The 24,027-nt window shown below is 59.1% G+C and overlaps 1 protein-coding gene across 1 annotated transcript in view; it reads right to left on the bottom strand.

Moving 5' to 3' along the window:
- Nucleotides 1-24,027, bottom strand: part of DLG5 (discs large MAGUK scaffold protein 5) — a 91,647-nt gene that overhangs the window by 24,160 nt on the left and 43,460 nt on the right. Inside the window, exons 3-10 of the mRNA XM_056113447.1 lie at nucleotides 21,269-21,431; nucleotides 19,509-19,652; nucleotides 18,844-19,027; nucleotides 6,614-6,873; nucleotides 4,568-4,880; nucleotides 1,920-2,104; nucleotides 1,600-1,725; nucleotides 37-169 (exon numbers count right to left, since the gene is read on the bottom strand). Of these exons, the coding sequence (XP_055969422.1) occupies nucleotides 37-169; nucleotides 1,600-1,725; nucleotides 1,920-2,104; nucleotides 4,568-4,880; nucleotides 6,614-6,873; nucleotides 18,844-19,027; nucleotides 19,509-19,652; nucleotides 21,269-21,431 (1,508 nt within the window). The remainder of the gene's footprint in view (nucleotides 1-36; nucleotides 170-1,599; nucleotides 1,726-1,919; nucleotides 2,105-4,567; nucleotides 4,881-6,613; nucleotides 6,874-18,843; nucleotides 19,028-19,508; nucleotides 19,653-21,268; nucleotides 21,432-24,027) is intronic.

Consider the following 24,027-nt stretch of genomic DNA (forward strand, 5'->3'; position numbering starts at 1 on the left):
GAGGGCAGGGGCAGGGCAGAGTCACAGCGAGCTCACCGTGTCCCGCTCAAGCTCCACCACCTCCGTCTCCCACTCCATGGAGTCGGTGTCGATGGCCGAGTCGTGGGAGCTGTGGGCCAGCAGCTGCCGGAAGCGTGCCTCCTTCTCCAGCTGGGACTCCATCTGCTCCCTGCGGACAGGCCCGTGTCTGAGGCTCGGGAGCGGCCCTAGCAGGAGTCTCCCCCTGCTACTCACAGGTGCCTCCCGGGTCTGGCCAGGCTGAGCAGAGACGCTGCCCCCCGCGGGGCCTGGCTTCCCCTGTGTCCACCCTCAGTTAACAGCTCTCAGTGCCACACACTCGAAGCTGTCCCATGAGTCCACGGGATCCACAGACAGAACCCCACCTCCTGATGAGCCCGGAGGGTCTGGGTGGCCCCTTCATTCGACTCCACCCTCAGGAGACTCGCCAAGGTGGGTCCCGGCGGCCTGTGTCTGACCCAATACCCCGGGGTTCCAGGAACTTACTGAACAGCTGAAAATGTCTGGGGAGGGCTGATGGGGGCCAGTGGAAGGAGAGGATGGGGACCCACACACAGTCTCAGTCACCCTCATACTCAGTCCCACTCACAACCACTTAGTCACACACATGCACATTCAGTCACACACACACTCAGTCACACAGTCACTCACACACACACACATTCAGTCACCCTCACAGTCACTCACACTCACCCTCATGCTCACACTCACACACCGTCACCCTCACACTCACACATCCTTAGTCACCCTCATGTTCACAGTCACACTCAGCCTCACAGTCAGTCACACTCACTCTCGATCACCCTCCCACTCATACAGTTACTCACTGTCACCCGCACGCTCACACACACTCAGCCACATATTCACACACTCTCAGTCACGCTCACTGTCATACTCACTCTCAGTCACACTCAGTCACACACTCTCAGTCAGTCACTCAGTGACACGCACACACTTATTCTCAGCCACAGTCACACATTTAGTCACAGGGTCGCTCACACAGTCACATGCTCGCACTCACACTCATATATTCCATCATACTATCATACACACTCCCTCAGCTACACACACTGTCACACTCTCACACTCATACAGTCACAGTCACACACTCGCACACTCAGTAACACTCACTCTCTCACACTCCCTCACAGGCACCAGCCTCTCTGGAGAGCAAAGGACAGTGCTGCCAACGTCTCTTTGTTTTAGCTCTTGATTCTCCCCTCGCTGAGCTACGGAGCTAAGAGCCAGCCTACCTCACGGGTCAGTGATTAGGACCCTGGTGACAGGGTCCCCTCGAGCACAGGCCACATTAGTGGCGCCACGCCCCGCCCCACCCCGCCTGGCCCTAGCCCCGCCCCTGGCCCCACCCACCCCGCCCACCTCTGGCCCCGCCCCTGGGAGCTGGCCCCGCCCCTGAGTCATGACCCTGCCCCGCCCCTGGCCCCACCCCGCCCCGCCGGCCCCTGGCCCCTCCCCACCACCTCTGGCCCCACCCCTGGGCCCTGGCCCCGCCCCTGAGCCCTGGCCCCGCCCCCGAGCCCTGGCCCCGCCCCACCCCGCCCCTGGGCCCCGCCCACGTACTTGAGCTCCTTGAGCTCGCGGCTCACGTCGTTCTTCTGCTTGCGCGTGTCGTCCAGGCTGCGCAGCGCCTCGGCCAGCTCGCTGACCGCGCGGTCCCGCTCCCGCCGCAGGTTGTCACAGAGGTTCCTGGGGCGGGCACGGGGGTCAGGGGCCCGGCACGGAGGGTCCTGGTCCCGCACCGGCAGCAGACACGGGTCCCACGCCCTCCCGGCTCCCAGACCCTCCTGCAGGCTTCCCAGGTGGACTGCACCGCGGTGGGGCGGGGGAGGCAGGCACCAGCCCGCCCGGAGGGGCACCCCACAGGGCCGCTGGGGACGCACCGGATGCTGTCCCGCTCGGCCACGATCTTGTCCCGCTCCTGGAAGGCCCAGTCGCGCCGGCACTTGGCCACGTCGGCCTCCTGCAGGGCCTCCTTCAGCTCCTGGCACAGGGCCCGGCACTGCTTCCGGAGGGTCTCCGCCTCCTTGGTGGCCCTCCCAGCGTCCATGGTCACCGTATCCTTGATCTGGATGGAGGGCAGACACGGGGTGGGTGGTCACGGGGTCTCAAGACCAGGACAGAGGAGGGAGTCCAGCCGCCTGCGCACCAGCCTCCCAGCCCCAGCCCAGCCTCCAGTGCTGGGGGTCAGGGTGGATTCAGATCCCCGAGCCCCACAGAGCAGCCGGGACGGTGCCCCCAGCGCTGGTCCTGCTCTCGCCCATCTCAGTCTCTCCCACCACAAGTGGACTGGGGCCACTGGCCAGCTCAAGCCACAGGACTCGGTGCTGAGGCCCCAGCACGGGGCTCCCTGCTCCACACAGACCCGTCTTGCTGGTGACATCCTGAGTGCCTCAAAAGCAGGAACTAAACATCTGTACCCCAACTCAGCCCAAGCACTCTGGGCGCCGTGCAGACCCCCAGAGTCCCAGAGGCAGTCAGCAGAAAGTCCTGGGCCAGGAACAGCCCCCTGGCCTGGCCTGTGCCCACTGGGTTCCATCTCCAGCACCCCCTAGGGTGCCCCAAGTCCTGGCAGGAGTAACGCTTGAGTGCAGAGCCAGGAGGAAGCCCTGAGCACTGCTGAGTATGGCCCCCTGGGCAGGGTCCTTTGTGGCCGGCACCCTGCTAAGCTGTGGGGAAGGACTTCTACCCTCGCTGGATGGAGCCTGGTGAGTGCCCCCAAAGCACTCCCACCCCACCCAGCCTGCGGCAGGCAGCCAGCTGGCAGCTCTCAGACACATCAGAGGTGAGAAGGGAGAGGACTGTGCCCCACACATTCAGAGGAGGCTGAGCCCAACCTCCCCCCCCACCACCACCACCAGCCCTGCTGCTCTGCCATGGGCAATCTGGGGGCAGGGCGGCGACAAGCAGAGGGAGGTGGCAGGAAGGGGAGAGGCCAGGGAGGCTGGGAGCCTGGACCAGAAGGGCAGAGCAGACAGGCTGGGGTCCCCAGGGCCCCAGTCAGAGGCCACTGCTGTGTCCAGGACTCTCGCCAGACCCAGCTCAGGGTCTGGAAATGCGGGGTGGCCGGGGCACTTCTCTGCCCTGCAGCTGCCCACCCAGTGCCCCTGCTGTGCCCCCGATGCAGTTGCAGGAGTCACCATGTGGCACATGGCTGTGTGCTGGGCTCAGCCCCCGCTGCTGCCTCCCACGGGCTATGATGCCCGGTGCTCCCACACAGCATGCCCTGAAGGGCTGCACCGGGGGCTCCTGGGACTGCAAACACCCGCCCTGAGGGTCTGGCTCGTACCCAGCCCTCTTCTCTTCCCAAGCTGGTTGGTGTTGGTCCTTAGCCCAAGAGCCAACATCGCAGCACAGGGGAGAACAAGGTGTGGCCTTTCCTCGGACCGTCACCGTCAGTGGCCCCAGAATATTCCGAGAGGGCCACCAGGGTGTGTTTGGGGGACCAGGGCCTGAGGCGAGGAGGCCCACTAGGAGAACAGGGGTGGGGGGGTGGGCACGAAGAAGGAGCACTGCTGAAGAGGCCACGGTGGAAGAGGGGTGGGAATCCCGGCCCTCCATCTCACTCTCGGCCAGTCCTACACCAAGTCTCACAGACATCTGCTTTCACCAATCAGGGATTCCCTTCCCAGCCTGCCTCTGTGGCCGCCTCCTGACCCCTCTGCAGGAAACGGCCGCTATTTAGCGCTCTTTTTCCTTACAAAAGCAGTTTCACAGGGTCTTCTGGACCCTGACAGAAGACAGACTCCAGTGGACATAGTGGACACTGGGACTGGTCACAGGGGGGCTCAGGGTAAAGCCTCAGGTTCTCTCAAACCCAGCGGGATGGGAACTCCCTCCCACCTGGCCCCAGAAGGAGGCAGAGGCACACTCGGTGGGGGGTGGTCAGTGCAATCCCACTGGCCCAGCCCCAGGCCTGCCTCCGGGCTTCTGGGCTTCCTGAGTCCATGGAGACACAGGCCTCAGCTGCCCCAGGCTCGGCCTGGGGGGCTCCCATGCACCCCCCCCCCCCCAACCTGCTGAACCTCCTCTAAGTCTCAGGGCCCATCCCCAGGACCTGCTTTCCCAGCACAGCTCAAGGGCTCAAGGGAGCAGTGGGGGACAGCCAGGCCTGATGCCCAGCAGGTGGGGGGGGGTGGTCTCTCAGCAGAGGGAGCTCCCAGGCTTCCCAGGACTCACAGGGTACACTCTGGGGTGTGGCGGTGAACTTGGAGCCCGGGAGACCCTCAGGCGGACTCCGGAACTCCCATGCAGTGCTGGCTCATCCATAACAGCTCTGGACGGCCTCTGCACGACCTACAGTGTCAGCTGTCCAGATCAGCCTGTGAGCAGCCTGGGGACAGCCCCTGGGGATGTGCTCCACCCTGCAAAAAGCAGCCCTGGGCTATCTCCCCACTGGCTCCAAGCGAGACTGAGAGAGGCTTGGCCCTGGCCACGCGCCCCACCTCCCCAACCTGCACTCCCAGTTCCGAGCACCAGCAGCACAGCTGCCCTGCAGGACTGGCCCTGGCCAGCAGGGGGTGGGGCACACCTGCCGCAGGGCCTCCATCTCCTCACTGGCCGCCTTCTTCTCCGACGTGCTGTTCTTCAGCTTGGACTCGGCCAGCTCCACCTCGGTCTGCAGCTTGTCCAGCTCTGAGATGACTTGGTCCCGCTCGCTCATGATAAGCTTGTACTCGCTGTACACGGCGTCGCGCTCCTCCTTGTACTTCTCCGACTCCTTGGCCGTCCTCACCTGGGTGCTCCTGAGCTCGGAGAGCTCCGACTGTAGCAGCTCCATCTCCCACTGCATGTCCTTGTTCTGGGCCGTGGCCTTGCTGAGCTCGTGGTGCACGGCCTCGAACCTGGGGCAGGGACACAGGAGGCTGGGCATTGGGCCGGCCCGCTCGCGTGCCAAGACACTGGGGCGTTCTCACTGCACCCAGCCCACCCCCAGCAGAGAGAAACATCGAATCCTCCGCCTTCTACAAGCGCCAGCGGCCAGCAGTTGAACGGCGAGGACATCGTGCCCTCCGCTCGCTAGATAACGAAGGGTTTCTGCCACCGCCAAGTGACACCACGAAGAATCATACAAAGGCCAAACCGAGAACCTGAGAATCTCAGCACAAGAGTTAAATGGACTCCTCAGAGGCAAGGCCATGTGTGGGTAAAGATGTAGATACCAACGGCACGGGCGGCCAGAAGATCAGAGGGAGAGTGCAGCTGGGCTGCACTTGAGTCCCTGCCTCGACGCTCAGGGTCACTCCCAGGCGCTGCTAAGGGGCCACAGTGCCAGGACGGAACCCAGCCCTCCTGGATGCCGAGCGCGTGCCTGGAGCTCCCTCAGGCCCTGCAGTCCAGCCCAGCACTTCTCCGAGGGCCTGGGGGAGCACAGCGGCATGCTGTGAGGGGCCTCAGGCCTTACACTGGCACGTGCGGCCCCAAGCCTGCCCCTGTGTCGGCTCATGCCAGGCACAATTTGGGAGCACCAGTGCCACAAGCCAGTCAGGTACTTGTGAGCACCGGAAAAAGGGGTGCAACCCAGTGAGCACCACGAAAAAAGGTGTGTTGGCACCAAAGCCAGGAAGCACGAAGCCCAGGAACCTTACGGGTGTGAGCATCCCAGCAATCCCCAATGTGCACTCCAACCATCATGTGCGCCAGAGCCACAGCGCCCCCAGTGGGCACAGCCAGGACGTGGGCCAGTGACACAGCACCCCCAGTGGGCACAGCCAGGACGTGCGCCAGAGCCACAGCACCCCACAGTGGGCACAGCCAGGACGTGGGCAGTGACACAGCGCCCCCAGTGGGCACAGCCAGGACGTGCGCCAGAGCCACAGCACCCCACAGTGGGCACAGCCAGGACTTGGGCCAGTGACACAGCACTCCCAGTGGGCACAGCCAGGACGTGCGCCAGAGTCACAGCGCCCCCAGTGGGCACAGTCAGGATGTGCGCCAGTGTCACAGCGCCCCCCAGTGGGCACAGACAAGCTGTGCGTCGGTGCCACGGCGCCCCCAGTGGGCACAACCAGGATCATGTGCGTACCACAGTTCCCCTTCGTGGGCATAACCAGGATCCTGTGAGCACCACAACATCTTCCAGTAGGCACAATCAGGGTATGTGTCAGAGCACCACAGGCCCCCTCCGGCCCCAGTGGGCACAACCAGGATGTGCATAGGAGAACCGCAGCGCCCCCTAGTGGGCCCAATCAGGATTGTGTCAGAGCATTACAGAGCATTACAGCAGCCCCTAGTGGACACAACCAGAAAGAGTGTGCGTGCAACAGTGCTCCCCATGGGGACAACCAAGATGAGCATCAGCTCCAGGATTATGTCAGCTCCTTAGAGCCCCCCAGAGGATACAACCAGAGCACCCGGAATGTGCGTGAGCCCAGCCAAGGCCAAGTGTGAAACCTCCGTGAATACTACCACCAAGGGTGGCAGTGCACATTCATGCACATGCAGCCCCTGACACTGGAACCAGCAACAGCGACAACGAAGACAACAGGCAGGGCAGGGGAATGACGCGAGCTACTGGATGAATAAAATCCTGTGGCTGGGCATGGGCTGTGGGGGCAGGGGGTGGGACCCCGCCGACCTGCGCAGGGAGAGGGCGCACTGGTGCTGCAGCTGGATGGCCGTGTCCCGCTGCTGTGCCAGCATCTCCGTCTGCTTCACCAGCCTCTGGTTCTCCTCCTCCAGTTGCTCCAGCCGGCTCAGGTCGGAGTTGTGGGCAGCCACCTTTTCGCTATAGCGCTTTCGCAGGGCCTCGTAGTCTTTCTTCAGCACCTCCAACTTGTCCATGGCCGTGTCGTACAGCTTGTTGAGAATCTCCGATGACCCGTTGTGCTTTAGCACCTGCAGGGAGAGAAGTGGTGTCCAGAGGGGCCCACGGGCAGGGCACACACCCACCCCGTCCTGGAGCAAGGAAGGCAGGGTCTGGGGTGACTTTCTGCCCGCAGAGAGGATCTCTGCAGTGGGGTGAGCAGTGCACAGAAGCCCGGGGCAACTCTTAAGGGTCTTAAGGGACCATCTGGGGTGCCCGGGCTGGAGTGATAGCACAGGGGGTAGGGCGTTTGCCTTGCATATAGCCAACACAGCCAACCCGAGTTCGATTCCTCCACTCCTCTCGGAGAGCCCGGCAAGCTACTGAGAGTATCTCGCCCACACGGCAAAGCCTGGCAAGCTCCCCGTGACATATTCCAAATGCCAAACACAGTAACAACAAAGCATCACAATGGAGACGTTACTGGGCCCGCTAGAGAAAATCGATGAACAACGGGAGGGTAGTGACAGTGACAGTGATGGGGTGCCCAGGACAGCCACGTGCAAGGCAAATGCCTTCCCAGCTGTACTCCGCCCCCTGCCCCTTCTTAGAAGGGCCTGTGTGCAAGCTGAGCCCTGACTGGTGATTGGGCAGGTAAATGGTAAATAAATAAGCGGGGACAAAATGATGATCCCGTAAAAGCCCCCCTAGACCACCCTGCCAGCGATACGCTGGTTTCCTCACCCCCAAGCAGACAATGGATTGAGGCTGAATAGCTGCTTGCACAAGGACTCAGGATTTCAGCAGCCACCCCGCCCCTGCACGCAGAGTCTGAGAGGCACTGCTGGGGCCGTGAGGGAGCCCCGCGGGACCCGACGGTGGACATCCGGCACTGGGGTTCCATGCGGTCATGGTGCCTGTGGACCCGGCCTCCAGCCTCGCTCGCTCAGTCACAAGCTTGGCCTTGAGTCAGAACACAGGGACGTCTCGGGACTCCTCGGAGCAGGTGCCCCAGCTGGAGGTGGAGCTGAGGGCCACAGCACAAGTCCCTCAAAGGCACGAGTCCCGTGAAGAATACAGCGGGAGCTGGAGCGATAGCACAGCGGGTAGGGCGTTTGCCTTGCACGCGGCCGACTCGGGTTCGATTCCCAGCATCCCGTATGGTCCCCCGAGCACCGCCAGGGGTAACCGCTGTGCATCTCCGGGTGAGACCCCCCCCCCCCAAAAAAAAGGAATACAGCAGCAAAGACAAACGGAAAGACAGGCCTGTGGGCCCTGGAGCCTGACGGTGGCTTAGACACAGGGATGGGCAGAGCCAGGCAGGACATGAGGAAGATCCGAGCTCTCGGGCTGGCCAGAAGATGAGGAAGGGGCTGGGGAGAGGACTGAGGCCGTCAGAGGCTGGCGTGAGAGGGCCACGACCTGGGGAGAGGGTTGGCATGCAAGGGCACGAGGCGGGGAGACCCTGAGCAAAGGCCTGGAGGCAGACCCCACATGCTCCGGGCACAGAAGGGCAGAGCAGCAGGAGCCGAGCAAACTGGAGGCTGGGGAAAGGGGCTCCGGTATGAAGGCCAGAGCAAAGGGGGACCCCAAGTGAGAAGGAATCAGAGTGTTCTCAGAGAGCGTGAGTGGGTATCCGGATCACACGTGGGGGGCTGAGCCCAGGGGGAAATGCAAGATGAGTGAAGCGGCCGGCGGCCTGCTAACCTCCGTAATGCACCTTTGGAGACCCCTGTCTTGCAAGGGCTCAGTTGGGATTCACGTGCCTTCTCGGCCACTCCAGCCCCAACAAGTCCAGAAATCACCTTCTACACAAGGAGGCCTGGAGCAGCCCAGAGAGTAGAACCTTAACCCAACACCCACCCACCCCCGCCCCCAGTTACGAGCCGAGCAGGGCGCATGGTGTGGTTCCATGCTGGAATCCAGGCCTTGCGCCCCACTGCCCTGCCCTGCCCAGCCCAATGGCATCCACAACAATGAAGAGAAAGAACCCAATAACGTGAAGTAAAAACCAGAATCATTGCCCTAAGGAAGGAGAGCTCATTCCTCCAAGACCATTCGCTCTGGGCAGCCATCCCGTAGACAGAGAGCCAGCTCGCCGGTGCCAGGGTCTCAGGAGGCTTCCGCTCTTCGCTCCGCTTCTCCTTCTCTTCTGTTCAGTCTAAGTCCTTCCTTTAAAGGCAATCTCAGGTGAAGACCAAAACACAAAAGTGCATTCAGAAAGCACCACAGCAGCTGACATCCATACTGCTCTGTGAAACACTTCACTGCTGGGGCCAGAGCGAGAGGACAGTGGGGAGGGCGCTGGCCTTGCACGTGACCAACCTGGGTTCAATTCCCCAGCATCCCAAAGGGTCCAACGAGCACTGCCAGGAGTGATTCCTGAGTGCAGAACCAAAAGTAACCCCTGAGAATCACTGGGTGTGGTCCTAAAACCAAAACGCACACACATACACACACACACACACACACACACACACACATTCGCTGCTGGTCAGGATTACCACCAAGACAAGGCAGTAGGTCACAGGCTGAGTCTGCTCTCACGCCATGGCATATTTCATTTTATTAATTGATTTTGGTTTGGGAACCACAGCCAGCCTTCCTCGGGGCTAACTCCTGGCTCTGCGGTCAGGGATCACTCCTGGTGGGGCTGGGGGACCCTATGGGATGCCAGGGATCGGACCCGGGACAGCCACGTGCAAGGCAAATGCCCTCCCCACTGTGCTATCACTCCAGCACCATCCATGGCATTTTTAAAAGAGGAACAAAGATGGTCAAGAGATAACACAGCAGGGAGGGCACTTGATTTATACAAGACTGACCCAAGTTCAATCCGTGGCACCACAGATGGACCCCGAGCCCATCAGGACTGAGCCCTGAGTGCAAAGGCAGGAGTGAGCCCTGAGCACTACAGGGTATGACCAATAAGTAAATAAGTAACGAAGAATCTTACACACACACACACACACACACACACACACACACACACACACACACACGATGTATCATTAACAAAACCCTCAGTAACCAGCTTTGAGCTCTAATCTTAGCATCTTATCACAGCTCAAGAAATAAAGCACTGAGAGATAGACTGGGGGTTAAGGTGCTTGCCGGGCACATGGCCTACCAGGGTTTGACCAGAGCCAGGAGTGAGCCTGAGCACAGAGCCGGGAGTGAGCCCCGAGCACAGAGCTGGGAGTGAACCCCGAGCACAGAGCCGGGAATAAGCCCCGAGCACAGAGCCAGGAGTGAGTCCTGAGCACAGAGTTGGGAGTGAACCCTGAGCACTGCTGGGTGTGCCCCAAAACCCAAATAAATCATAATCAGATCTCTACTGTTCACCTTAGGCCCTTCAAACACAGGATATATTTTGTGTATGGTTGGTCTGATACGGGATTCTTTTCTATAAATTCCTCGGCAAATGAGAACTGGGCCTGAGCTGGGCCACACCAGGACAGTGGGCCCAGGCAGTGACCACACAGCCCATGAGCAGGAAGGGGGCCCAGCGCCCCAGCACCCTGTGGAGGTAAAGCCCTGGAGGTCACAAGGGGCCCCCAGCCCCACTGAAATCATACTGAAAGCCAGCTGCTATTCCTCAGTCTCCCACTAGGTGGCAGTCCTGGGCAGAACGACAGTCCTGCAGGTAGGCACTGCAGACCTGGGTTCAATCCCGGGTATCCCACTGGGTCCCTGAGCCCCTCCAGGAGTGATCCCTAAGAGCAGAACCAGGAGTAAGCCCTGAGTACCGCCGGGCATGGCCCCAAAACAAAACAAACATAAAAAGAATCAAACTGGGGCTAGAGCAATAGCACAGCAGGTAGGGCATTTGCCTCGCACGCGGCCGACCTGGGTTCGATTCCCAGCATCGCATATGGTCCCCTGAGCACCGCCAGGGGTAATTCCTGAGTTCAGAGCCAGGAGTAACCCCTGTGCATTGCCAGGTGCGACCCAAAAAGAAAAAAAAAGAAAAGAATCAAACTGATCTTGGGTCCCAAGGTGGCTTAAGTGGCCAGAGCACACGCTCAGCGCGCAGAGGGCGCCTGCAAACCAGACAAGACGCTGCTCTTACAGGCAGCCTTGCGCCAGCAGCAGACCTCACTCTGGGCCGGGCCAGGTGGCCCCGGGCTCTGCAGAACGTGGTGGCGGGTGAGACAGCCTCAGCGTTCCAGAGTGGGGGGTCTGGCCATCAAGGTGCCAGGGAGGGGGGTCGGCCAGGGGAAAGCCCAGGGTGGGCAGAGAGGCCCTTTCTGGTGCTCAGTCGAGCTCTGGGGGCGTGAGGGGTGGGGAGGTGGCTCATAGCAAGGTCCTCCTTTGCCCCTCACACCCCTCCCGCTCATGGCCTGGGGCTGGCGGTCTGGGCCCTTCCTGATACCACCGTCAACCCCAGACAGACCCCAGCGCCGAGGATCGCAGCAGGCTCTCGCCGTGCCACTGAAGAGAAGACACCTGTGAGATGAGGAAGATACTTGTAAAGAACTCTGGGAGGACCCTGCCCTATTCTGGCGCCAACTATCCCAGCCCAGCTGAGCGCTCGTCCCTCTGAGCCCGGCGGAGTCAGGCGTGTCTGTCCCCGGGAGGGACTTAACACCTTAACTTGGTCCAGAATTCGGAAGTGAGAAAAGATGTCCACTTCCCTTCCTGAGGTGGGACCCACACTGGGCAGCGGTACCCAGGTCAGGCCAGCACAGGCACGTGCAGGGCTAGTGCCCTAACCCTGGTACTGTCTTCTGGCCCCTCATCAAAGCAGACTTAAGCAGCAGAGACAGGGAAGGAAGAAGAGCAAAAAGTCTCTTATGGCCATAGAAATATCCCAGGCAAATTTGCAAGACCTAGCTAGAAAGAAAAGCGTTGTTTTGTGCCCAGCAATCTGCCTCTAAGAGCCAAACTTCAGAGAAGAGTCGCTCACCAGGAGTGAGTGCTGACAATCACTTGCTGAGGACAGAGAGAAGACAACCAAAATCCTCCGCCAAATCCTGGTGGCTGGGCTACACGCGTGTTTCCAGCCAGGGGGACGGAGCACGAGGCCTGTGTCCACTCTGCACAGGGGACCAGATGTGACCCCTGGCATCACGAACCCCCAAGAATGGCTGGGAGTGACCCCTAAACACAGAACCAGGAGCAGTCCCAGAGCACTGCAGATGTGACCCCCAAAGGTAACTGCAAGGAGACGCCCCAAGTGTGTGGCTGAGCAAGGCCGGGCACCTGAGTCTGAGCCAAGGGATAAAGGGGAGCGACATCCCTGATGTCCTGCCGTCAGCCAAGGGCGGCTGTCTCTGCGCGGGTCTCTGAGGCATCGGCAGGGTGGCAAAGGTGGTGTTCGGGCTGCACTCACGCTGCAGCGCTCAGGGACCCTCTGTGCAAACCACGGTGCGGATACACCCACAGCACCAGCCTTCTGGGACCATCTGGTCTCTAGAGCCTGGGTGCTGCAGTGCAAGAGAACCCAGAGGTAGGTTCTGACTGGGCTACAGGGAGACAGACAGGAAGTCTATGCCCCACTGTGTGCAGACACACACCGCACACCGTGCACAGCACCGACCCGTCACTCACCACACACCACGAATCCAGCACCCTCTCAGGCACTTCACACCATGCCCCCGTGCACCTTATACTGCACACACATTTCACATCACACACCCCACACCACGCACCCTAGTAGGCCACACACCCATCACCTTCTCTCACACACACAACACACCCGCCACCCCACCGGCGCAGACCTTACACAGCTCACACCGCATGCGCTGATCTCCCCTGTGAAGGGGCGGAGACCTGGGCCCAGCCCCTCCCTCCAGGCAGGCCATCGCCTTACTTCCGGGGAGAGAGTCCTGTATGGGCTGAGGAGTCCCACAGATCCTCAGCGCAAACAAGTGAGTCAAACAGGACCATTCACCCCACAAGGACCTCCTCAAGAGAACAAGGCGTGGGAGGAAGCAGGTGACAAGACCGGCCTTGTCCAGCTCAGCCAACCTTTGCCCTGGGGCCAGCAAGGATGAAACCGGTGGCCACTCCCGCGGCCTCGCTCCCTTGATTATGACTGCCCCATCCCCGTGGAGTGTGCGCACCCCTGCCCCACCCGGACCTGGGGCGGCGGGGCGGAGACCAACTCAGCCCCCCACCTCCAGCCCCGTCATGGACTCAGAATGGGGGTGCTGGCTAAGGAAGAGGGGTCCGGTGCGCAGGACGGGACACCTGGGGACTCACCCAGCCCCGTCACTGCAGATGGGCCCAGAGGAGAAGCAAGAGGAGGGAGGAGGGGGGCAGAGGGGAGAGCTGGGAGGAGGCGAGTCTTCTCGGGCATCTGTGCGGGGATCAGGAGCCGGGTGGGGGAGACTGTCTGCCGCAAGGGGTCACACAAGTTCAGTGAGGCCGACAGACGCAGGAACAGACAATGAAACCTTGTGAGAAAGGCCTGTGAAGAGGGAGAATCTGCACGTGGTGTGACTCCCACAGCGCACAGAGACAGACAGAAAAAGACAGAGACGTGGACACGGACACAGACGCACACAGACCAACAGAGAGACAGACACAGAGAGACAAACACAGAGACAGAGAGACAGACAAGACACAGAGAAGAGACAGAGACACAGAATCACAGAGACAAAGATAGACAGAGACAGAGAGACAGGCGGCGTTTCCACCCAGCCTTGTCCTTCCGTGTCCCCCCTTCCATCTCTCCAGCACCGCGGGTCAGGCCCCTCCGTGTGGCACGCTCCTCTGGGACCTGCAGGGGCCTCGGCCCTCGGGGCCTTTGTGCAAGAGATGAGCGGGTACTGGGTTCCACACACGCCACAGTCTCCTCCTGCGGGAGACCTGGGGTCTCACCATGCTCATGTGACTCTGCAGGGGACAGTGACCCCGTGACCCATGTCTGGGGCCTCCCTCTCAGACAGTGATGAGTGGGGCCACCACAGCCCCTGCGTGTGCTTGGGAGGGGTAAGTTTTCCACAGACCTCGAGTCAACTTTCTGGGCGTCGGGCAGTTGTGCTTAGCTGAGGAGGGCCAGCCTCTCTGCCAGTGCGGCCCCACACCTGCCTGGAGCATGCGCTCTCCAGTTTAGCCGGACACAGCACAGGGAACCTGTCCCTGCACGAGCCCCACAGACACAGGCTGCTCCTGAGGGCACAGCACAGCTGCACACCCACCTCACACACGTGCAGCCCAGGGTCTCATCACAAGCACGCCCAATCACAGCCACTGCACTCACACACATGCACACACATACACACACACATGCATGCACACACGCGCACACATATGTACGTGTACACACACATGCACACACGCACACACACGCAAACACATGTACGTGTACTCACACACATGCACACACGCACACACGTGCATGCACACACACGCACCCACCACACACACACTCAATCACAGGCACACACACATACATAGTTTTTCTCTGAACAACTGAGGCCTGGCAGCTTGCTGGGGGAAAGTCGCCCCGTGGCCTACAGCACCTGGTGAGTGTCCTCCCCAGAATGCTGGAACCACTGGACGGAGGGAGGCTCGGGGGTCACTCAGCTGTGACCTCCCCAGTAGTGGCCCCATGATTCCTCCAGTGATACCCCAGGATTCCCTCCCATGCCACGCCCCTTACAGCCACAGTCTCTTGCCAAGGGCCCAGCAGACACCAGGCATCTCACATGTGGCCACCAAGGGCCCGGGCCTGAGGTGGTACCATGTGGGCACATGAGACCCCTCAAATGGTGCATGGACAGAAGCTGATTTCTCAGTGGACAGTGGAATCACTATCCTCAAGGGCCCAGGGACTAGTGGGTCACGAGACAGCACACGGCAGTCCTGGACGAGGACACAGAGCAGCTCGACACAGAGACACTTTCAGGAGCACAAGAAAGGGATGATTTCACTTGTCCCCCTTTTGTGAGATCAACCGTGAAAAGAAAGGCCCTACATGACAAAAACTTCTGAGCTGAACTGCTTCCTGTGGTAGTTGTTTCTGTGGAGAACCCTATGGGAAGAATTCTATGTGGAACTATGTAAAAGTCTACAATGGGGAGTTAGTTGACGATGTTACAAAGCGTCCCTGCTCAGGGCTCACTCCTGGCTCTGCACGCAGTGATCACTCTGGCAGGCTCAGGGACCATAGGAGGTGCTGGGGTCTGGGCCCAGAAGGGCTGAATTGCAAGGCAGCTGCCTTACCCATTGTACTATCTGACTCGCCCACAAAACAGCACCGAAGCACTGTCCTCCCATTGTTCACTGATTTGCTCTAGCTGGCGCCAGTAACATCTCCATTGTGAGACTTGTGACTGTGTTTGGCATATCAGATACGCCACAGAGAGCTTGCCAGGCTCTGCCATGCGGGCAGGATACCATCGGTAGCTTGCTGGGTTCTCTAAGAGGGACAGAGAAATCGAACCTGGGTCAGCTGCCCTACCCGCTGTGCTATCGCTCAGAAATACTTAAATGATTTTGCCGTTAAAAAAATAATAGTAAAAGAGGGCTGGACAGAGAGAAAAGCAGGTAGGGCTTTTTCCTTGCACACAGCTAACCCTGATACCCTATATGTTCCCCAAGCACCACCAGGAGTGACCCCTAAATACAGAGGCAGGAGTAAGCCCTGAGCATCACCAGGTATGAGGAGGAGGAGGTGGAGGAAGAAGAGGAAGAGGAATAGGAGGATGAGGAGGAGGAGGAGGAAGAAGAGGAAGAGGAATAGGAAGAGGAGGAGGAGGAAGAAGGAGGAGGAGGAGGAGGAGGAGGAGGAGGAGGAGGAGATGGAGGAGGAGATGGAGAAGGAGAAGGAGAAGGAGAAGGAGAAGAAGGAGAAGAAGGAGAAGAAGGAGGAGGAGGAAGAGGAAGGGGGGAGGAAGAGGAGGAGAAGGAGGAGGAGAAGAAGGAAGAAAGAAGAAGGAAGAAGGAAGCAGCAGCAGCAGAGAAGGTGACCACAGAGAGATGGGGAGAGAGTGACTAGGAAAGGCACCGAATAAAGAATTGAGGAGTGAGTGACAAAACCAGGAAACAGGGGTCTCACTGCTATAAATCAGAGTCACAGAAATGAAAATGGGGAAAACGAGCTGGACCCCCATGGTGCTGGGCTGGAGCGACACGATTAGGGTGGACCTGTGTCTCTGAAATGTGTCTTTGTGTGACATACTGAATATGCAAGGGGCAGCCCTGCATACCTGAGCATACAAACAGGCCTAAGGGAAGAGACACAGAACATGAGAAGCCTGTGTGTCCACGCATGTGCCCGGCTGTCCCTACAGTCCACAGGGAGGGCCCCAGAGCAAACCTGCTAGCGGGAGCCACATGCAATTTTTCAGACTGTTCTTCAAAATATCATTTTCCAATAAAAGAAGAACCAGGAGTACTTGAAGACTGAAAGGAATGTAAAAATGACAGCAACGAGTGCACAGCTCCCACTGGCCACGGGATGACAGCCCACTAATACAACAGGACCCACGAGCACACAGAGATGAACAGAGAGAAAAACGCGGCCGTGGCCAACCACTTTCCAATCAACTGACATCACGAGAGGTGGCCACACTTCTGAACTGTCCCGCTGAAGACAAGAAATAGTCAAGCGCGAGCACCGGACAGACCCAGGCTGAGAGCCAACCTACGGCCTGTCTGGGCACCTTCCAAACAGAAGGTCCTTCTGCAAGGGCCCTCTCCTGCCACACACCGGCAAGGCTTAATGAGTGCACGAGGCCCAGCCAGGTCATATCCTGAGCCCACCAGGGCACCCGAGTGCAGAGCCAGGGGGGAGCCCTCAGCACCGCCAGGTGCGGGCTAAAAACAGAAACAGGGCCAGAGCCACAGGACAGTGGGCAGGCGCTTGCCTTGCTGCAGTCGACCCAGGTTCGATCCCCGGCATCCCAGAGGATCCCCCAAGAACCGCCAGGAGTAATTCCTGAGTGCAGAGCCAGGAGTAACCCCTGAGCATTGCCGGGTGTGATACCCTTCCCCACGACCCCTTGGATGGGGGCGTGCCCAGGTGGTCTAACTCTTTCTCCCGAGCTGCAGACGGGGACTCTGGCCTGTGGGCATTTGAGGGTATGCGACCTCGGGTCGAACTCACATCAAATGATTCAGGGAACCATCACGTTGCACTTAAAATGTGCTCTGAGTCTGTCACGTGTCACAATTAAGCATTTTTTCACTTGTAAGTGGAAAGAAAGCAAAGAAGATGATATCATGTTAAACCATCAGCTGAGTTCAGAGGGGCCAAGCCACCCTGGTCGCAAGCAAATCCTGACACCCAGCTAGAACTCAGAGGACCACACACTCAGTCCTGCGCCCCAGCACTCGAGGACACTGCAACCCCCAACATGTAGCCATCTACCCCAATCCCGCCAAGCCCCTGGGCAGGCTCAGACCCAACACAGCGAAAGAACCAGAACTAACAGTCCATACTGGATGGGTTTGCTCTGCACGACTCTATGGCATGGAAGCAGGAGCAAACGGCCTCACCCACACTCAGAAATAACCCTGCCTTCCATCCTGGGCCCCCCACGCCCGGGTATGTGGGACCAGTGACCGAGAACACCAGGCCTTAGGGGTCAGGACTGGGCTGCTCCTTCCCATCACCCCACCCCTCCCGGGCCCTGGCTGTCACGCCCACAAACTGCCTCAGGTTCCACTAAAGCACTTTCATGGCCTTGATCCAGAGACTCACAAATGAATCTCAGAACGAAGCAGCTCGCTGCAGGAATGGCTCTGGGAACTAAATTAAGTTTTAGAAATCCACTAGCGTGGGGCTGGAGTGATAGCACAGCGGGTAGGGTGTTTGCCTTGCATGCGGCCAACCTGGGTTCGAATCCCAACATCCCATATGATCCCTGAGCACTGCCAGGAATAATTCCTGAGTGCAGAGCCAGGAGTAACCCCTGAGCATAACGAGGTGTGACCCAAAAAGAAAAAAAAAAAGAAATATACAAGCACGCAGCTGCTTTCACTGCTGTGCAATTCTTTTTTTTTTTTTTCCTTTTTTTTGCTTTTTGTTGAATCACTGTGAGATAGACCCTTACAAACATCTTATACTATTCATAACAAAAGCAACACAAAATAAATTATCTTGCATCTGCCTTTGGGGCAGGCTTGATTGGTGGTGGGACACACAGAAATAATGATGGTGGGACGGTACAATAGTGGTGGGATTGGCGTTGAAGTATTGAATGCAATCAATTATTGTGAACAACTTTATGAAAATAAAATTTGAGGAAAATGAAAAAGCAAGCAAGAACCGTGCCTCGTCTGCTTGTTTCTGCACAGACCTTTAACACCGCCAGGCTTGGGGCTGGAGCGATGCAGTGGGAAGGCCGCCTGCGCTGCACACAGCCAGCAGACCTGGGTTCGATCCCCAGCACCCCATGTCGTCCCCGGAGCACCCCCAGGAGTGATCCTGAGAAAGCCCTGAGCACTGCCAGGTGTGGCCCAAGAAATATCTGTACAGTCAAGCTCCTCCCCACCTGTCACCTGCCACCCAAGGAAGGAGATGCAGGCCCAGCCTCCATCTCAGGGAACGCCAACCGCACACCACCCCCAGGGAGCCCTGCAGGTGTGCGTGATGACACATGAATGACTGATGGTTTCCCTGACATCTGCCTGCTCCAGAGCAGGAACTGAGGAGCCACAGACATTCCAGCACCTCATGTGAGAGGGACTTCCAGATAGAAAAGACCACAGGGATGGTGGTGAACGGATGGGAGGAAGGATGGGAGGGGAGGGAGGGGGGAGAAGGGTGGGAGGGAGGGAGGGAGGGAGGGAGGGAGGGAGGGAGGGCCGTGGGAGGGTGGATGGATGAACAGGCAGACAGGATGACAGGTGGGTATGTGGGTGCCTGGATGGATGAGTGGATAAGAAGATACATGGGTGGGTAGATGGAAGGACAAATGGATGGATGGAAGGATGGACGGAAGAGGGTGGACGGACGGACGTGTGGACAGATGGATGGACGGACGCACAGGGAGATGCACACATGGAGGGATGATGATGATGATGATGATGATGATGATGGACGGACAGAGAGAGATGGACAGATGTGAGCACGCGAGGGATGGGGAGCCAGTTCCCCAGCCTACCTGCTGCTGCTGGGCACGGAGGTCCCCGATCTCCTTCTGGTCTTCCTCGTGGAGCCGCTTCATGTCCTCCCAGGACTGCTGCAGCAGGTTCCGCTCCCGCAGCAGCTGTCCGTTCTCCCGCCTCAGCATGTCCACGTCGTCCTTCAGCTGCGTCTGGTCACTCAGGAGCCGGCTGTGCAGGGTGCTGCAATCACATCCGCCCGGTGAGTGCTGCGAGCCCCCAACCCCAGCCCGAGACGCAGCCGCCGTCCAGGCCCCCACAGGCCGGAGGAGGACAGGTCAGCGTACCCTGAGGCGGTCAGTGTGCTTCTTAAAAGACCTGCCGCTGAAGGAGCACATGACGGGCACGAGAGGACGCGGGCCCCAGGCACGACGGACCTGGCCCCTCCGACCACAGGCAAAGTCAGCCGGCAGGCCAGGAAGCAGCCCCAGAGGGGCGCCAAGTGCAAAGCAGCGCCGCCTGTCGGTGCTCCGAGGCCAGACAGTTCGCCCAGAAGCCCGTGATCTACCTGCCTCAGCTCCTGCTCTGAGCCCTGTCCTGCTGCCTGGTCTGACAACGGCGGTGACGTGTGAGGGGGAGCGGCTGCACTGAGACCCGGGCACAGTGGCACGCGCTGCGTGGCAGCTCCACACTGCCGGGAGCCCCTCGGGCAGGCCCCACTCACTGGTAGAAGTCGGTCTCCTTGGCCACCTCCTCACACCTCTTTAGGGCGTTGGTGTGCTGGTTCTGCAGGCTCTGCAGGTCCGACATGGCCCGCACACACTGGATCTTCAGCCTCTCGTAATCGGGATTCAGCCTGTGATAGGGCCTGGCCCAGACAGGAAAAGGTCCCGTGAACAGAGGCCCTGGGGTCACACTCTGAGGAACATCCGGCCCCCAGCGAGCCGCGTCCTGGGGCCTTTGGACTCGGCAGTTCCCACCCACTGCTCTGAGCATGGTGAAACCAGGCGCCTCGGCCCCCAGTGGACCACTGTGGACTGTGGACCACCAGGATCCACAGTCAGGACGCGGGCACCTGGGCCGCCCAGGCACCTGCTGCGGCCTGCAGAGCGGACGGGCGGCCACGTGCTTCCAGGCCTGAGCATCAGGGCTCTGGGCGGGACTCCTCCCTGGGCCTTGTGTGTGCAGGTAAAGACAGCGGGGTGGGAAGCAGAGGGGCCTGGGAACTGGCTAGAGCCTCCTGGAGGGAGAACTGGCAATGGGCAACCAATGCCCAGCCCCGCGGGAGCACCCCCAGCTGTGCTGCACACTCATCTGAGCAGCTCTGCGAGACCCTCGGGGACCCTCGGGCCCTGCCATCTCTGTACACGCCCACCCCGCGTGGGGCCGGAGTAGCCACGTACCACTGTGTTCCGCTCCAAGGGACACGTCCACATGGAGAGACTCGGGAGCACCAGGGAGCACCTGACTCAGGGCCAAGGCCCAGCACCACACACCCCCCAAACAGCAATCTCCATGACGAGGCAGGCCCTGCGCAGAGGGGCAAATCCCTGGCACTCCTAGAAGACTCCAGACCTACCCACCGGACCGCAGCAGCCTCAGCCAGAAGGAGCCTCTCTCCTCTATGAGGCCTTCCTGCATGGCGCAAGCCAGTGTAAACTGTCCTCGCCTGCCCTGGCCACGGGACCCCACCATCCACCACTAAAGGCCAGCAGAAGAAGCAGCGGGAGATTTCCCTCAGCACTCCAACACACGGCCAGAGAGACACAGTACAGGGAGTAAGGTGCTTGCCTGGCATGCAGTCAGCCCAGGTTTGAGCCCTGGCAAGGCACCGGGTCCCCTGAGCACTGTCAGGAGTGATCCCTGAGCACAGAGGCAAGAGTTAGTCCTGAGCACTGTTGGGCATGGCCCCCAAACGAAACAAAGGAAGTCTATAAAACAGCCGTGTGCAGCCGTGTGAGAGGGTGTGAGCCACTCGCCTGCTGGGTGCTGAGGCGAGTGGGTCACGGGAGGGCGGACGGCTGCGTGCATATGTGGCCATCAAGGGCTTATCAGTGGGGGCACCACCTCCCGGGGATGCGCACTATCTGGGGGCTGGAAGGCAGAGGCCACACAACCAACCAGGCCAGAGGCACCAGAGCAGAAGCCTGAGGCGGCTGAACCAGCTGGCCACCTGCAAGGAGGGTGGGCGGCAGAGGCCGGTCACACACACACGCACACACATGCATACACACACACGCACACACACATGCACATACATGCATACACACACATACACATGCACACACATGCATACACGCACATACACACACACACATGCACATACACACACGCACACACGAGGGGATACCCCCACACCTCCCAGTTCCCCAAAGCTGAACATCAGTCCGCAACTGACCTGGTCCCTACACCACAGCCTCCCACCCTGGTCTGGCAGCCAGGGGCCGGACATCTCCCTCGGGCAGGGCGCGGGCACCCCCCTACCTCTTGTCGAAGGCCGTCCCGTGGCTGGCGAAGGCCAGGCGCTTGCGCAGCTCGTTCCTCTCCCGGGTCAGGAGGCGCAGCTGCACTGAGAGGTTCTCCACCTTGTCATCCACCTGCCGCTCAGACAGCAGAGGCGGCGGCGATGGCGCCTTCCCCGTGGTGCCTGGCAGGACAGAGGGACACAGTGAGATGGAGGCCAACACTGTCCGTGTGGGCCCACGTTACTGACTCAGTGACATGCCCAGAGGACCCGTCCATGATGACGGCGCCCGGGAAACGAGGAGGAGGAGAGCTAAGCTCTGCACCGAGACCCAGAGCAGCCGCTGCCGCTCACGCCCCCACCCTGAGCACCCCACTTGCTGCCCACACCCTGGAGAGGACTTCTACCTTACACATGGCCGACCCAGGCTCAATACCCTGCACCATCCAGGATCCCCCAGGCCCTGCAAGGAGGGAGCCCTGAGCACAGAGCCAGGAGTAAGCCCTGAGCACTGCCAGGGGTGGTCCCAAAACAAGCCATAATGAGAGGCCAGAGCAACAGCACAGCGGGGAAGGCCTTTGCCTTACATGCGGACAACCCCATTTGAGCCCCACATGATCCCCGGAGTACCACCAGGAGTGATTCCTGCGTGCAGAGCCAGGAGTAAGCCCTGAGCGTTGCTGGGTGTGACCACCCCCCCAAAAAATCAATATTTTTAGAATGCAATGCACTGTAGCACTGTCCTCCCTTTGTTCATCGATTTGCTTGAGCGCGCCCAGTAAAGTCTCCATTGTGAGACTTGTTGTTACTTGTTGTTACTGTGTTTGGCATATTGAATACGTCAAGGGGAGCTTGCCAGGCTCTGCTGTGCAGGCGAGATACTCTCGGTAGCTTGCCGGGCTCTGCGAGAGGGGCGGAGGAATCGAACCCGGGTCAGCCAGGCCAGCCGCGTGCAAGACAAACGCCCTACTGCTGTGCTATGGCTCCAGCCCACTTTTCTAGAAAACGAAAATACATATGTGCACATGTATCTGTAAGCATTCAGTCATACATATTTTGTTTACTTTCCATATATTACACAATTTAAAAAAACGTGGGCCAGAGTGTTAGCACAGCGGGTAGGGCGCTTGCCTTGCGTGCAGCTGACCAGGGATCAATCCCCGGCGTCCCATAGAGTTCCCTGTGCCTCGCCAGAAGTAATTCCTGAGCACAGAGCCCAGAGTAGTACCTAAGCATTGCCAGGTATGACCAAAAAAGCCAAAAACAAATAAAATTTGAAAAGAATAAACAAGAGGCCAATAAATTACCAATCATGGTTCACCTACAAAGACAGATAATATCCATTTTGTCTGAAGTTACAGAGAACTAGATAATTTCATATGCTAATAGGTAAGAGAACAAATTCGCAAAGCCTTACTGAAGAACAGTGGCTAGCTATATATATATATATATATATATATATATATATATATATATATTCCATGTGATCATTCAAATACTAAATATCCACCTAGTTAAATACTACTACATGCTCTCAAATGCGCTGGAGCAATAGCACAGCGGGTAAGCCGTTTGCCTTGCATGCGGCCGACCCGGGTTCAATTCCTTCGCCCCTCTCAGACTCTCAGAGAGGAGCCTGGCAAGCTACCAAGAGTATCTTGCCTGCACGGCAAAGCCCGGCAAGCTCCCTGTCACATATTCGATATGCTAAAAACAGTAACAACAAGTCTCACAATTTGTTGTGAGATGTTACTGGTGCCCGCTCAAGCAAATCGATGAACAACGGGAGGACAGTGCTACAGTGCTACGTGCTCTCAAATATGTATGAAATCTTTCCCATTCACTCTGCCATTATTTATAATTGTGAAGCCAACCAGGAAGGACCCATGGAGAGTACCAGAATCCTTACAGTGCGTGTTATGCAGTTGCTAACAAGATCTTTATGTTGGAGCTGTCATGAAATGTTCTCAGTCATGGTAACTGAACCAAAAAATAACTCACAGAACATAGACATAGCATAACCCTATTTTTTCAGCTATAAACATGTACATAAACTTAGGGATATATGAAAAACAGATCACAGATGCACACTCTAGAGAATAAATTTCCTTTGACCCTGATGCTCCCATGGGTCTCCTGAGGCCCTGCTGAGACCTGGCTAAGGAGGTTCTCAGGGCGGTGAGCAGGTGACCCACAGGTCCTGAGGGCCGAGGAGCTGTGTGGCGCCGAGAGCCAGGTCAGACCCTATGGGCACATGCCCACCCCTCCCCCCCCCCCGGCCAGAAGCCACCCAAGCAGCCCTGGGAGCCAGCATGGAGGAAGTGTCGAGCAGAGCTGCCCATGAGGCAGCGAGTGTCTTCTGCCCAGGCACCGTGGCCAACTGCAGGCCTGAATCACCTGCTTGGGGGAGCCACGTGGCCACCACGGCACAGTCAGACCCAGACTAGGGCTCCGTCCTCCATGTCCAGAAGAAGAGACCATTGGAGCTTCTGTGTGAGACGCGTGTCCACCGCTCCCCTCCAACCCCGCATGACCATGGCCGCCCTCCAGACACGCTCTGCTGCCATCCCCACCCGCACCCTGGAACAGGTTGCAACCTGGAGCAGGTCGCACATGGGCTCCACCGACTGGGCCTGCCCGCTGCTGGCACCAGTCAGGTGCTCCCCAGAGAAGGGGACACCGGGGCTGGCCCGGGCCTCCCACACTGCCGGGCCCCAGTTGGCTGGCCGGCTGATGGTGCAGCTTCAAGCTGTCCCAGGCCGGGGCTCCACACACTGAA

The sequence above is a fragment of the Sorex fumeus genome, unplaced genomic scaffold (assembly GCF_029834395.1).
Source record: "Sorex fumeus unplaced genomic scaffold, SorFum_2.1 ptg000020l, whole genome shotgun sequence".
Taxonomy (NCBI): Eukaryota; Metazoa; Chordata; class Mammalia; order Eulipotyphla; family Soricidae; genus Sorex; species Sorex fumeus.